Consider the following 17203-nt stretch of genomic DNA (forward strand, 5'->3'; position numbering starts at 1 on the left):
ATTGCAGAACTCAAGGAGGCCATTCAACGAGAAATTGAAGCGGTTCCACAAGTGATGATCGAGAGAGCAATGTCAAATTTTAGAATGAGATTAAGCGAGTGTGTGAGGAATAATGGAAAACATTTGGACGACGTAATATTCAAATAAAAAAAAATCTAAGGAAGTAATTCACTATAAATTGCAAAAATTGATTTTAATTTGATATAAATGTTTTAATAGTACGAAACACAGTTTAATTATTATCCCTCAAAACTCGTCAGGTTTATATGCCGGACCCTGTATAAAAAGTCTTTTTACATTAAAAAAGAAATCATACGATACTTTTTGTTGTTATTAATACATGCATGTATAATATACATATATAATTTAAATAAGATTAAAAGAGGTAAATCCAAACAGATTAACCTAAAATAAGTGATTCCGAAAATCCACTTACCGTAAAACAAACTGTTTATAAAGCGTTTTTTAGTAGAAAATACATTAAACTTTCTTCACACAAACTTATGTTATTTTATAATCAAACAGATAATATTTTAAGATAACGAACAAAGTACTACATCTCCTTTAAGTGACTGATTAAAAGAAAAAACTGATTAGTTTTCAGTTTTTTTTTTTTTACGGAAAAAAGAAAATGAAAAACCATAACAAGAGTGGAATCTTACTTTTTAATGACGTAAACTTACTGATGTGTAATAAATCTATCGATATCTTATGTATTTCAACGTATTTATGGTATTTTAACAGCCGTATACATACGCCAGTTATGTATTATGATGTAAAAAAGAGTCGTTTGTTGATACTTTTTCTTCCCGTCGTTTTTACAAACGACGTCTGTTTGAAGATGTCTGTTTTACTACAGCCACTAAAAAGGACATTATTGTCCTTTTGTGTTTGTAATATTTTACTTTGAGAAATAATAATTAACTGCAAATAGAATTACACACGCTCTAAACAGAGCGGATGGAAAGGAAAACAATAAAAAATTGTACGTCGAAACTGCCCCCAAAATTATGGAACTGACTTTTCCTGGAATTTAATTTAACAAATGAATTGGGAACTGCAATTATAATGAATCTAATTTTAACCCGACAGTCTCTTAGATTTTATTATCGAAATATTCACACAGAGCTAGTAAAAAATAATTTCATATAGAGCCTTCAAACGTTTGCCGATAAATTACCCGATGTTTTGGTGATAATTATGAAATTTTACACTAATAGTTGTACTAATAGTTGTAATGCTACTAGTAGTTACACTATATTTTCATGCTCTTATCAAGACGAGAACAAAGGTGTAAAGAACAACTCTCTATGACGCCTAAATCCAAAACGACAGAGGAACAAAGTTAAAATTTTCTCGATTTTCCACGTTAGAAATTCGATTCGATAATCATTCATTTAGAGATGCGGTGGAGTGGGACGCCCTGTTTTTAATTAAGTTTAATAATGACATAGTAAAATGGAAACAAAATGGTAATTACTGAATTCCTTATTTAAACAACAAATTAATTGTGTTTTGAAAATTATTCAGATGGATGACAATTTTATTTTTTTAATTAATAATTTGATTCGACTTTATTACATTTTTTTTGCTGTCAATTAACGTTAATTAAATCGACTTATCAGAGCAGCACTGCAATGCACAAAATTACGATTAAAAAAAGTTGTTATAATGAATAATAAAAGTAATAAATACAACGATCGAAGATAAAGAATAAATTAAATTGTAACACGACAAAATAATAGTTTTACAGGAATTAAACGATACATTTTTCTCTATATAAATATATAGAGAAAAATAAGTACACGTTAAAAGATTGTGCAGAAAATTGAGGTTTATCAACTCAGTTTTGTTTTAAATATCGCGAAAGTTGCATATTCGTAAGCATAAAGATAAGTTTGATACGTTATGAACATTTGTATTATACATTCGTAAATACAAAAACGATATATTTTCATCGTAAATTATTTGTAAGGTTTACAGTGATTTGATAAATTAGTTATTATTTTACGATTAAAAAAAAAAAATTGAAACGTTTTAAAAAATACTGCAGGCGATGCGATATAGGTGATTTAACGGCGCCTAGTACGTTTTTTGATGAGTTGTTATGAAATAGCATAATTATATGCAATATCGCAGTTAAATTTGCAAATGTTGTAATAAAAACGATAGTATTTGCGAACGTGTTTCGCGTCACAGAACGGTGTTAGATACACGTAATAAACTGGAATTTACTGTAGGGTGGTGAGGGCGTCCCCGACCGACGTCTGTCCTTCCGCTGCGGTGAGCGTCTCGTCGACACGACGAAGGGGGGGATGTAGTTGCACCTGAATACGTGCAGATTGTCGCGATTGTGATGTGTGATGCGAGGAAATGGGTTACCGATTCCCGGATAAATCAGACAGCGTCAATCGTGACGTCATCCGCGAGGTGGCAGCGCGGCCTAGCGGTCGACCGAAGAAGCGTCGCGCTCTGCATTCGTGTGCTATAGTAAACTAGTGTTTACGCGCGCGCGCGCGTCTGTATGACGGTACGTACGTGTGTGTCGTGTCGGCCGGCACAGCGGAGCGGCACTAGCCGCCAGTCTGTTCACCGACATCGCGACGTTTACATCTCTCACCGGTATCGGTGCGAGTACGCGTGTGAATCTCGCCATTCGTAGCCGGTCAGCACACCCGCGTGTTCGCGTGTGAGTGAGTGAGTGAGTGTGTGCTATCGGACGGACGTGTGTGACGTTGTCGGTCATCGTCGTCGAGTGCAATAGCCCCCCAAAGGGGGTCCGACCGGAGATGTCCTGAAGAGATGCGAGGATTGGCGCGACGGCTCTTGCTGGTGGCAAGTATAGGCCTCCTTGTCGTCGGCAACCCTCTGCCGGAAGCCATGGTACCCGGACCGCTACTCCTGCAAGGGGCGTCGGCGTCCGCCGACGATCAGTCGGCCCGCAGCGAGAGATCGGCCAACCTGTCGCACATAACCGGCACGGCTCGCAAAATACGGATGTACATTAAAAACAGATACCTTCAACTGATGCCCGACGGCCAAGTCAACGGAACCAACGACCAGTTATCGGATTACAGTGAGTAACAGACGATTTTATTCCTATAACTTTCTATCGTTAATTAGTTTGGTTTCGTTTTCAAAAAACGACACGAAAAAACCCAATTATATCGTTTACCACAAACGTCGAATGCTTATTCGAGACCGTAAAATCGGCGATTCTAAAAATAATTATTTTTTTAAGACGAAAATTTTATATAATCTAAGTCGCGTATAAAAACACGCGTAAAAGATTTTCTTCCCGATTTCGAAGCGACAATAGAACGCCCCTTTTTTCTTTACGATACGTTGACTATAACAATAATTTTCTTTCGAGCCGAATTGTCCTGCGTCTCGGTTATATTTTTGATTAACACCGTCGCTTATTATTTTTAATAAATAAGTTAAGTATGAACAATTTACAGAAAGCGTCATTTACAGAGATAAAATTAAATTACGACATATATCTGCATACTATCGGTAATTCTTTTCTTTTTTTAAATTTATTATTCGATGTATTTCAACGAAATATTTTACAGTAAAATTGCAATTAGAAATTTTTATTCCCTTAAAAGTTTTTAAAAGTCGGCATATATGAAAATTTAAGGTGATTTTAAGGTAATTCTTCTTATGTATATTCTAAAATTCATTTATAAATTTATACTTCTTGTTAATAATCAAAATCAAAACCGGTTATTAAAAAATATATAGTAATTCGATATACCATTCGGATTATTTCATATAAATGACCCGAGTTGCATATTTCTTTTATTAAAATGTTTAATTAATTAATATATTTTACATTATTTTTTAAATATTTAATTGTAATTAAATAGTTTATATATAAAATACAGTGTGTAATTCCTCTTCTTCTTTCTTTCCTAAAAAATTTGTATATTTAATAAAAATTTGTGCAAACTAATTTTACGGTTTTTTATTTATAAATAATTTTCAGTCTGTTTATTTTTTGTTTTTATAATATTTGGTCGTGGTGTCAATAAGGTTTATCGTTATAATTTTGTTTCCATTACAGTTAATAAATAGAAAGTGTTATTTTATTGCTAAACGTCCTTGTTTAATGAGGGGGAAAAGTGGGGGGGTAATATTTTAAACTGTTATAAGGTTAATCACAATTTTTTTTCATCCGTTAACGGTTTCAAAGTGAAGAAAATTGAATTTAAAAATATTATAATAATAACACTTTATTCGTAGAAATTTTCATAATTTATCTATAAATTAAATCTCAAGAAATTATTCTTAAGTGTTTAGCATTTACTAACGATTAAACCAAATTTTTTCATACGATTGTATCTCGTCGAGTGTATTTGAAGTGTTAGAGAAAAAATATATTAATTAAGAAAAAGAAAAAATGACGATCGTTATTTACGCTACTGGTTTAGTATCGCTCAACGTGTTTGTAGACTATCCACACTGCGCATAGCGATGGGTGAAGTAATGTTAAATTAAACTGGAGTATTAGATTTAGGTGCGAGCTCGATATTTACAGTGAAACAACACGAAATCTGTCATATTTATGTAATTTACCGTTACAACTGTTTTTGATTTTCTTTTAGAAAGTTTTATTAACCGTACGTTGTTAATTACTATTCTTAAATAAAAATTTACTAATATATTTTAAATTAATCGATTATATTTTTAATTATATCGTTTTATATTTTAAATCGAAAACCGATTAAATTCAGTCCGACGTTAAATAAACTGTTTTTTGTTATTTTTAGAAATTCATAAAACGTTTAATTCTGGAATTTTCTATTATTAATTCTTTTTTAAATCTGTACATTTCTCACGCCCAGCCGAAACTAAGATGATGTTCATCCGAATATCATCTTAATTTTGATAAGATTAGCGAGAGTTGATTCTCGGCCGTATAATTTAGTCTGTGAAGGGGAGGAAACCGCTATATTCTTAACTCGCATTAATAAGCCAGGCATGGAAACTTATAATTCTTAGGAATGGCTAGGCCATTTATTTCCAATGATTTTACTTTAAATAAATTCGCTGTTAGACATTACTAATATAATTACTAATATACGTTCGTCATGTATGTATATATATATATATATATATATATATATATATATATAAAATCGTCACTGATATTTTTAATGAAAATATTTAAAATCTTACATCTGATATTAAAAAATGGAAATAAAAATATTAGAAGAAGAAAATATTTATTTACTTCCGGCCGAGTTAACTATTCTGTCCGATAAAATTAGCTAGGTTTGAAAAGATTTATCAAGACCGCAATTTCTATATTATGTTTTGAATGAATTACGTGCGAATAATTACGAATAATTATTTAAATTTAACATTAATGCGACTAATTTTCGTTTGTTTTCATTAATTAGAGTAATTTAAGGTAATTAAAATCCTGAATTGTTAACAATTTCTTGTAATCTTCGATTTCTATACCGTTAATAATTTTAAGTTTTAAAACTAAATTACTTAACTTTAGATAATTTAATATTTTTAGTAATCTCATTATTATAGGAGTGTATTTTTTATTTTATCGAAACGTAAGTCTTTATTTTATTTTAGTTTTTTTTTTTTTATAATATAACTGAATAATGTTCAAAATTGAATTTATAATTTCAATCATTTGGGTCTGAAACGATTCTGTGTCGTCAATATTTCGTATACAATTTTATTGCAAAAAGAAGTAAAGAAAACAATATCCAAGTAAATTTACGTTCAATTTATAATTGATCGATTGTATTATTTTTTTGACGTATATTATATATAATTTAATTATATAAATTGTAAAAAAGAAAAAAGATAGAATTTACAATAGGCTTCATAAGAGCAAAACGTTCTGTATTTAAATAACAGAATCACAGTATACGTCCCCCATGCTTAAACCCGCGAGCCAGAGCTGAATTATATCTATGTTAAAATGTTTTTAAAATAATTTTTCTCTAGACGGAGAGCCCACCTCGCTACATATGCTTGATACATCGTTCGTTGTATCTACGCTAACAAAAACGAAAAAAGTAATCGATTTATTTTTGCGACGAATGAATTAATTATAAATAAATAGGTTATTTCAATTTATTAAATTTTAAACGCGACTTCGCTTCGTTCATTCACATCGATATACAGATGTAAAATGTTAAACGCGCAAAACGTGATCGTTATATTATTTGTGTGTTTGCGTATGTGCGGTCGAGAAAAGTTGCACACAGTCATCTCCTGACGTCGAGAGATAAGAAAGTCAGCGCGATAGTTAGCGATGGGGATAACGAGAGTTATTCGGAGGAGGTGGGGGAGGTGTGACGAAAGAGAGGTCGAGACGGAAGGTAGTTCAAACTGTAACACATTCAAGTTCAAATTCCACCGTAATTGATTATGCATAGATACACGCACAGTACGTTTATATATATATATATATATATATATATATACGTACATTTGTAACGTCGGTATAAGTTTAACGATACGACTACCTAACTTCAAATCGGGCACGCAGAAGAGCAAATGCGTTTAATTGTCGATCCACCCTACCTTCTACTCTACATCCGCATAAACGTTCACCGTCCTTAACTTGACTAACAGCTACAATTACAAACCACCCGACGTCGCTGTGTGTACTACACTAACTCGCTACGAGTCACCGCTCGCTCGAAGGGAACGCAAACGCGCGCGCGGCATTGAAACGGGGCCGACGACCTCAGGCGACGGGCTTAATATCCATCGGTGTACGTACACGTTTAAAACTATATCGTTAAATTTCAACGGCGTAATTATCGTCGTTCCGTTTCAAAATTTAAGTTATTTAACTAAGTTTAAATTTTACGAATCGACGTAGAACTTTTGCACGGGAAAGAGATCGGTTGCAGTCGTCGTTCGCGAGTTAGAGGGAATAACGAGCGAGTGAAAGCGTTCGTCGGTTTCCTCCCCTCTCAACAAAGTTTTTAGTAGTCTGCTCTCTTACTCTCTCACGTATTCTACATAACCTTCTTCAATGTCACCTTTTTCTATTAACAGTTCTACAACTGACTTCTATTATTCGCATTTACTTCATGAGATTTGCTAAAGGATTAATTATTATAACTTTTTTCTTTTAATGTAACATAAATAGATCTATCGATAACGAAATTAATCTGAATAAGGTACGAATTAAAAAAAAAAATCAACCGGTCCTTACCAACAATATAAAAAATATTACGTTTTCGACTTTCACCACCGTTAGCAAAACTGTATAAAAAATAATTTAACCACGCTATATCGTTATATCGGTCACTATCAAACTCCTACGAAATTAAAAAAATATATAGATACACACACACACACACACACACACACACACACACACACACACACACACACACATACATATATATATATATATATATATATATATATATATATATATATATATAGATTTTTTAAAGATTGACGTAAAATTTTGTCAACGAAAAAAACAAAAATTGTAATTTCATATTTATTAATATTCTACTGTTGATGGTGTAGAAGCCGAAAACACTAAAATTGTGTTTTTTTTGTTATTAAAATGTTATATTATTGAAGACCAAATATTTGTATAAAAACAGTTAAGTTTTAGTGTATTTTTTTAATTCTTATTGTGTTTAATTATAAGCAAGATATTTAAAAATTTTTTTTTTTGTTTCCCAATGGTAATTTTTAATCGATTAGCGTTCTTAACATGTAACATAACGTACTTCGTCGCTTTTATTTAATATATCCACTTAAATTACAATCTCTTACGAATTAAAAGTTTAAATTAATATTTGTATTAATAAAAGTATTGTAATCGGCAAAAAGTTAGTATGACCTATAAAATTTTATACAAAGCCTAGGAAGAAATAATGAAATGTCCTCGGCCAACTTATAACGGCCGTTTGACCCTCACAAGGATACGCTCTCATATTGTACTCGTACGTCTGACTAACGATCGCTGCATATGCCGGAAAAAAAATTACTTTTAGACTCCATAATTATTGTACGTTCCCAGTATTTTTGCTACAGCCGTAGGATAAATAATAAGCGCGTATTATTACTAGAATACTATATCGATAGTAGGTCTGTATTTATCTTAATATAATTACGAACAGAAAACAACTTTATGAACAAATCATACATTTTTACAAATCGTTTCTATAATTAGGTTTTAAACTGAATTTTTTAACATCCGCTTCGCTTGGTTTATCAAAATTTTAAAGAAAAAACATTTATCTGATAAGTATCTTTTTTAAACCGGCTTTAAAAACGGAGAAACCTCGATTGGAAGCGTACACGAAACTTTAGCCTAACTTTTAACCGAACGGATCGATTCCATAATTCTATTATATATTTTTTCTTTTCGATTTTCTCCATTTCAAGACCGCGTTTCGATCTCATTAGCTTATTTGCTGTTTTCTATCTTCTCGTTACCTCTTCATTCTCTCCGGACGTTGTCTTTTCTTCTTCGGTTTCATTTTCGCATTTTGTTTCCCGGTCTTTAATTGTACACCTCTAAACTTCAAACGAAACCCTCTAACCTTATAATTTTGGTTTTAAAGATGTCTGTTTTTAATATCTTTCTCGGATAAAGTTTTTAATTTTAAGTCGTTTTTCACTTCTTTGATCCGCTTTATTTCTGTTTTCCTATTATAATATAAATAAAATAAATAAATATTAAACATTTATTTTACCGACCTTTTTTATTTACTACATAATATTAAAGGTTACGGGACGGAGTTGTAAAATGGAAACGTTGTAGAATACGAAATATGCCGTTCTCGACCGGAATTCGAATTCGGAATCCTTCGGGATGAAAGGCTAACACCGTTATCACTTTGCCACGGAGACGGGATAAGAAGAAGTTCCTCTGATAATCTTGTTTTTAATTGTTTACCGCATAACTTATAAAAGATTATTTCAAAACCAAAAATTACCTTATCATAAACGATTTAATTTTTTTTTTAATTTATTTTGCCATCATCACTAGTGCTTGGCGTGTTACAGCGTAATGACAGTTACGCTGTAAAAATCAAATATCATATTGAATATGATATTTGATAGTTTTCGTACTAAAAAATACAAACATACTGAGATATATATATATATATTCCCATAATAAACCCACCGGGTTAGTCAAACGGTTAAACTCCTCAACGCAAAATCAGCCGATTACCGAAGTCGAGAGTTGTAAGGTTCGAATCCTTGTAAAGGCAGTTGCTTTTATACAAATTGAATACTAGACTGTGGATATTTATTCCTTTCTTTTTCTGTTTTAGCCTTCGGAACCAAATTAAGGTATTATATCAGAGCATGAATGAGAATGATAACACGAATGTAAAAGAAATGTAGCCTTGCAGAGTTTGTAACACCCTACGGTGGTTCCGGAGGCTAAAACAGAAAAAAAGATTCTTGTACAGACTCTAGTAACATTTCATTTAAAAAGCGGTCGACGACAACAAAACCACCTCGCTTTGTTTATAACATGCGAACGTACGATATCAAACCGCCCAAACCAAACGAAGAGATTTACCGCTAGATTTTATTTTTTTACCGCATCTAATTTTCAGCGACTAAAAATAATTACAAAATTTAAATCGGCATTAAAGAAACGACGCCTCGAAGGTGATTATATCGAAAGCTTCTTTTCAAAAATAAGCTAATTTATCGAAAAACTGCGTGTATTATACGTAAAATAAGGTCAAGTACATTAAAATAATTAAAGTAATTAAATACATATTCGAAAGTCCAAATCATCATACAGCACACCGTGAATCGTTCTACACCACTCTTATTTCCATTTTGAAAAGTTGCGTATTCACATAATAGCGTCCAGTAAACGATTTAATTATTAAATAATTCGGATTTTCACCTCGGTTAAATTATAAAGTTAGTAACTCTCTTATAGGATTTCCTCGGGAGTACCTTGTTCTCATTATTTTACCATCTAAAAATTGTAATATATCGACGATTTGTTAGGTAGTTTTCATTTATCGTTATTAATGTAACAGTACTAATATATTTTATATATTTATCCTATTATATACGTATATTTTCATACAGCTGTGTATGTTTTATTTACGACGTGATTTTGTAAGAGATTTGTAGTTTGTAAAGGACGATAATAAAATTATTATTATTTTGTTGAAATCTTCACCGAAAAACATTTTGAACCGTTCCCAGAAACAAAAGAAAAAAAAATCTGATGTGGACACCACATCTTCTTTGTACGCCTATTAAATAACACAAACACATTTTTTGCTGCACTTCATTTAAACTTATTTTATTTGAAAGTGAGATACGATCCTCCAATACTTTAATAAAGTGGACAGTTACACAATCGCTGAAATATTAGTTTTTACAAACATCAGATATTTATACAATTATCGATTCAACAATCTTACATGAAATATTAGGATAGAGTAAAAGTCCCAGTCAGTATTATTCGTACCTTCGTGAGTTGCTGATTTAACAAATGTTTCAGATTTCTGGTGTATCGTATAAATAAAAGTTAATAATAATTAAGCTATTCCGTTTAGCGAACTCCTTGTTAATTTCGACCTTACGGTGTAAAAGATTCAGTTTTATTATTGTATTATTTGCTGAATAATCAAAAATGAAAAAGAAACAATCGTACAGGAAAAGGAAAGATAACATGAGGAAATATATTTTTTAAAAAACGACAAGAAGATGAATATGAAGAGGAAGAAAATTTTAACAACAAGGGAAGAATAAAAAAATTAAGAGAAGATGATAGACGAAAAACCCGTTAAGACCGGGGAAAGAATAAAAAGATTAAGAGAGGGTGATGAATATAAAGAGAGAGAAAATTTTAAAACTAGAGAACGTGGACACAAATTAAGTTTAGGAAAATTATATCAAACCAAAGAGCGAATTAATGATCGGCAACAAAAAACAAATAAATGAAATGGTCAACTCCGACTTTGATATTGTTGGACAATATTCTCTCTAAGTCGGAGTAATGAACTAGAATTTTTTTCAATTTATTAAAGATCGGGAATGTACGCCTCAGTGTATATGTTGTTCTTGTGAGCGTCTATTTTTCAGTCACTCTGTAGTTAACTTTAATGTAAATAAAATTAAACAAATTGATGTAGAAAATTCAAAAATAATACGATTCTAAATTATAATTTTCAACTAATGTTAAATAATCAGAGGTTTCACCAAATCTATTACATATACACATATGTAATGCCTATTAAATTACATATACACATTTTTAAAAGTACATAAAATTTTTTATTTCACTAATAAGTTCTAATTTTTCTTCATATACATATATATACATTTTTTTATTGTTACTATTGAATAATTATTTATTGTAATGATTTCTTTACAATCACGGGTTAATAATTATTAATAAATCAATCGATATATTTAAATTTAAAAAAAAGATAAAAAAAATAATTAAAGAAAAAAAATAATAATAAAAAGGAAATGAAGTCTGATTCGAACCGATGAGCCTTCCGTTATGAGATCTAAATATTTCATTAATTAAAATTTCAATTGGCTATAACTCTGGAACCGATGAATATAAGTATGACTTACGATATATCGTTGTAAACCTCTCAATGAGAGCTTATATTACAGTTAAGAAAAAGTTCAAAATCCAAATGTTTTGTGATTTTGGGCATTTTTCGTTTAGTCGATTGCAATCATAAGGGGAGATGCACAACTAGATGTTACAACAATTCTAAGTCCAAAATTTCAACATATTACGGCTAATCGTTTTTCGGTTATGCGAGATACATATGTACGCACATACGTCACGCCGAAACTAGTTAAAATGGATTCAGCGGTGGTCAAAATGGTTATTTTCGCTGAAATCTGAAAACCGTATTTTTTTTGCTATCACAATACTTCCTTACCTCATACAAGGAGGTAAAAATAAAAAAAAAAACAAAAAATTGTACAGGCGACTAAAATCACGATTATTGCTCGGCGAAAAGTTTATCGGGATGTAAAAAAAAAATAATTTCTGTCGTACTTTCCCTGCATCCGATAAATAAAAAATACCGACATTTTAATCGTGATATTTTTAAATTTGTTAACATTCGGTTAGGGCCGGCTTCCGTGACGCAAGTATTAGCGTCTCGGCCTTTCATCCGGAGGTCCCCCGGGTTCGAATCCCGGTCAGGCATGACATTTTCACACACGCTGCAAATCATTCATCTCATCCTCTGAATCAGTACCTAACGGTGGTCCCGGAGGTTTAAACAAAACAAAAAAACTTTCGATTAGGAATCTTCATTTTTTTGGGCTAGAGAGAGGGAAGGAATAATTTTTACATATTTTTTTTCTTATTTAAAAAAATATATATATTTATTTTGATTAATCGAGCGAATAAATGAATAAATTACCGATGAATAAGTCGCGTATAATAAGGTAATAATTTTTTTCCATCTTTTCGTACCGGTTAATTTTAAAGGTAACCTTCATTTGCATGGAAAACTTAAAAAAATCGCTACCGTTCATTTTTTTTTATTATAATCGATTAAAATAGAAACCGATAGTATGATTTCCATATAAGAACTAACAGATTAAAGGAGTTAAAAGGGGCGTTTCGTTTTCATTTAACAGAATTATTATTAATAGTGTCGTTACTTCACTTATGAGAAGTGATAACGGCCGTTACAATTATTAATCTTTATAATAATAAAGTTCAAATCGATTTATACTTAATACAGCGTTATTAATTTACATTAGGTCAGAATAAATGCTCTTCTATTAAAAAAGATTAATTACCGATCGTTTCTGCGTAGTCGATGTAAGTGTAGACGCATTCGTAGACACTTATAACAACATGAAAATGCATCGCGATGTTCATGTTCATGTAGAGCAGTACTGATTTCAGGCTACGTATTTATCTCTAAAATTCGTTGTAATCGTAGATAAATAGGTATCTGTGAAATATAAATACGAGTAACAAGAAAGTCACTTGAAGTGTTTTTATACGATATCGGCACTATTATTAGCGTTATCTTTTGCACCGTTTTGACGCTGTTTACTAATTTCTTCTTCTCCTTTCGGTATTATCTTTTAACATCGGTTTATTTAACATAGTAAATCCTGGTTTCTCAATTACTTGCGTATTTTATTAATTTCAAGTTTCATCATGTTTACGGAGGTCTTTATGTAGAGTTTATCTCTAGAAAGATTCAACGACGAATTTCTATTTTATTATTGTATTTCATTGACTCCCGCCTAAGTTTTAGAGTCCTTCTGTAACCTGGCACTTCAACGCGGTACGTTCTTTTCCTTTACATATCGATAAACAAAATATTTTTTCTCATCGGTATATAACGATACATTTTATATATATACGCGAACGGGTAGATATGCTACACCGTAGATAAAATAAAGAAGAATATTCCGGCCTCAGAATATATCTGGATTGGTCAAGGAAAACCGTGATAAAAATTAAAAACTTTATCGGAACCGTACCCCAAAATACAAAATCAATTGTAAAATAAGAAATAGATGTGATTAAAGTTCGTATTAATTATTAAAAATATAAAAATGAAAAATGTAAAGATAAATAGATAAAAATGTTGAATACAAACTTAACCGTATAATAATTAATAATTTAGAAGCGTTAATGAAAATTACTCGTCGAACGGGATGTAGAAAATATACGATTTCAATTTTTTAACGATGACATTTACCGATTCATCTATAGAGTTTGTGTAAAATAAAATATTTTAATTCTATAAATCGACAGGAAGAATTTTATATCGTTTAGTAATTTATTGAAAGCGGCAGCGGAAGCGTAAAACGCGTAATAAGCTTCTTTGTCTTAAATCGAAGTATAAAACTGAGTTATACAAAAAATCGAAAAGAGGTGGATAATGTTTTTTTCTAAGAATAAATTACTATTTTTTAGCGATTACAATCGTAAATATAAACGCAAGAATAAGTTAACGTTTTTAATTTTCTAAACGTAGGTCTTTTATCTTTCTGTTTAGCCTCCGTAACCACCGAAACGTATACTTCATAGGATGAATGAGGATATGTATGAATATAAATGTAGTCTTGTACGGTCTAAGGTCGACCGTCCCTGAGATGTGTGGTTAATTCAAGCCCGACCACCGAAGGACACCGGTACTCCACGATCTAATATTCAAATCCGTATAAAAGTTACTACTTTTTGAATCTTCGAACTCTCGACTTCGAAATCGGCTGATTCGGGTCGGACTACCCGTGTAAACATAAATCTACACGATTCATAGTTACAGATGACAAACGATCGTCCTGATTTTTTTGAGGGAGCTACAAGAAACGATATTATTCTTAAGACGGATTATTTCACAGCCGTAATAAATATTTAATAACGAATACCGAGAGAATTTTATAACGGTTCGCTATACGGCCGGTGGTTTACGTGAAGTTGTCATTTATAGAGGTCTCTTTCGGCAAGAAGTCGACGAGTAACCGCTTCACTCTATACTTTTCTGTCAGAGGACGTTCGTTATCTTGAGAACGGCTGACTCCTGATTTCGGAAGTAATTTTTATGTCGCGATAGTTCGTCTATAATAACATCGGATACGGAACTTTACGTATTTATATTTCGATATCGAATTACATTTCATTACCTTCGTTTTAGTATCGTTACGGTCATTAAAAAAAAATTAATTTCTCTCTTAACGACGAAGAAAAAATTTCATCGTAAATTTAATGTCTTTATTTTCTCTTTTTGGATAATTACTTTGTTTTGAATCGTTAAATAAATAATAAAAAGGAATTTTACAATTCGTCACTTGTTAGGTCGGATGAAAAACAAAATGAAGCTGAATAATAGATACGGCTACAAAAAAAATAAAACTTGTGAATTAGAATGAAAATTTTTAGTTCCTAATACGATTTTTTTTTTACTATATTTTTATCTTTCGTATTTATTCATTATTAAGTGTAAACACGTAACGAAAATTTAATCTATTCGGTAAGCAGACCGATATAGATTTTATTATATAGTCTCATCGTTAAATAAATAGATTATATAACATTATCTGCCTATGTTAGGAGTTGTACAGTTATGAAATATTATTATTATTATAATTATATACAGGAGTGATAAAAAGCGTGTATATTATACTATAATAATAGATAAAAAGAAAGATGAGTGTTCAGTACATACTAAGCAAACACAAACGCGCGCGCGCACACATACACATATACAGAAAGAGAAAGAGAGAAGTTTGAAAAATAATATTTAAATTTGAATAATCACTCATGACCGTAGTAATATATTCCAATTTCTGAAAGTGGTTTTTTTTTTTAAATAGGTGTCAGTTTTTCATAGAAAACTAATTAATCGATAGATAAATTTGTAATTTTTGCATCCGTATAATGTCCGAAATGATTTCATTAATTTTGATGTATGATAGTTGCTAATAAATTCCTTTTAAACAAATAAAGATTTATAAAAAAAAGCGATTTAAAAAATGTCATTATGATCAAAGTGGAAATCCGATGAAAAAATGTCGGCAACGTTTTCAAGTAAGGTATGAAATTAAAGTTGTTTTATAAAAATTAAAGTTGTTTTATAAAGTAATTAAAAATTTATTTTAGTTTTAAAAGTTAATAAATTGTAACTTAAAAATTATTTTTCAATCGACGATAAATATTTAATTAGCCTTTTCATTAAAGACAACAATTAATAAAGAAATATGCATTTTAAATAATTAAATTACTGATGTTTCTTCTAAACGGATAAGTATTGAACTTTTTTCTGAAAATATCAAATAAAATTCCTTATATATAGGAACGGAACAGAACGGAACGCAAGAACGGCGGGAATTTTTAATATTTCTCCCTACAGATCGCGGAGCCTGGACAATGTCCCTAGCTGCTGCTGTATCTTTCTATTATCGGGTGAGTTATTGGGCGTTATTTAGTCGCGGTTATAAATTTTAAGTTTTATTTATGAACGGATTTGGTAATTTGCGTTCCTATCCGTATTGACCAGCGTGAAATTTATTTACCGGTGCTGACCGTGGGAGACTAAGCTTTTGAACCTAGTACTCCCGGCGTGATTTCTCTTTAGTCCGTCCGCTGAAGTCCTTTTGGTACCAGCACCTTATAGGCTAGCAGGAATACTCCTAACGGGGCCCAAGTTATTTGGAAGGAGTCGCATGTGCTGACTGAATTTATATATATATATATATGGGTGTGTGTGTGTGTGTGTGTGTGTGTGTGTGTAAATGCGCGCTCACGTTTTGTTTGTTCATTTTAAAAATAGCAAATATAAAATGAAATTCACAAATTAATTTCTATGTATTAAAATAAAAAATGAATTTTTTATGCTGAATAAAATTTTCCATACTAAAAATGTTAACGGTACATATCAGGACTTAGTTTAGTAGAACTAAATTACGGTTCGATCGTTCGGGAAGTGCACAGCATTCACAAAGTTCCTCTTTGGGTCCTTCTCAAGGAGAGTCCACTCTCAAGTACCTTGCTTTTAAAAAAAAAAAATTATCGATAAAAAATATTAAAAAACAAGAAGATACCCCTGATTCGACGGAACGTAAATTACTGTACCGCATACAGTACAGAAATAACAACGTAATATTGTATGTAAATAACTTATTTCGATATGTAATTTCAGGGGCAAGGCGATACCTGTAATCATCTGTAACAATAGTTGATATTATACTAGAGAATATTTTAATCGAAAGTTTTGTGAATATAAATTAAAATTGGAATTTCTTTATATACTGTTAAGTACTAAAATAGCAGACTTAATAAAAAATTATTTGATAAAAGATAGCTGGGATAAACGAGTGAATGGAGATTTACTGAAGTGAATTACAGAAAAACTTTATTAAAACTTATTCGTTGTACGTTTCATTAACTTGTTTGACTGTAATGATCGATAACAGGATCTATATTAATTCGTCTTTTTGTCTTCGATTTATATCTTTATATTTTTAATTTTTGCGTCCGTATTACTTAACTTTCATTACCGATTGAACTGTAATATAATTTTTGTTTTAAAATCGTGGCGCTGTAGGTGATACTAATGGAGATATAGTAATTGCTACCGCATGTGCGTTAATGTTTCTTAATTTAAGTAGTGGCAAACGAGAAACTTTATTTCTTAAATTATTTAATTTCCGTATTTTAGCAAAAAAGAGTTATACATTGATGAGATATTTAAAAATA

General features: G+C 31.0%; 1 protein-coding gene across 1 annotated transcript in view; it reads left to right on the forward strand.

The window, feature by feature from the left end:
- Positions 1-2557: 2557 nt before the first annotated feature.
- The window catches only part of bnl (fibroblast growth factor branchless), a 287180-nt gene continuing 272534 nt past the window's right edge, over positions 2558-17203 (forward strand). The window contains exon 1 of the mRNA XM_075371810.1: positions 2558-3076. Within this exon, the coding sequence (XP_075227925.1) occupies positions 2803-3076 (274 nt within the window). The 5' untranslated portion in view covers positions 2558-2802. The remainder of the gene's footprint in view (positions 3077-17203) is intronic.

The sequence above is a fragment of the Lycorma delicatula genome, chromosome 7, assembly GCF_047948215.1.
Source record: "Lycorma delicatula isolate Av1 chromosome 7, ASM4794821v1, whole genome shotgun sequence".
In the NCBI taxonomy this organism is placed as follows: Eukaryota; Metazoa; Arthropoda; class Insecta; order Hemiptera; family Fulgoridae; genus Lycorma; species Lycorma delicatula.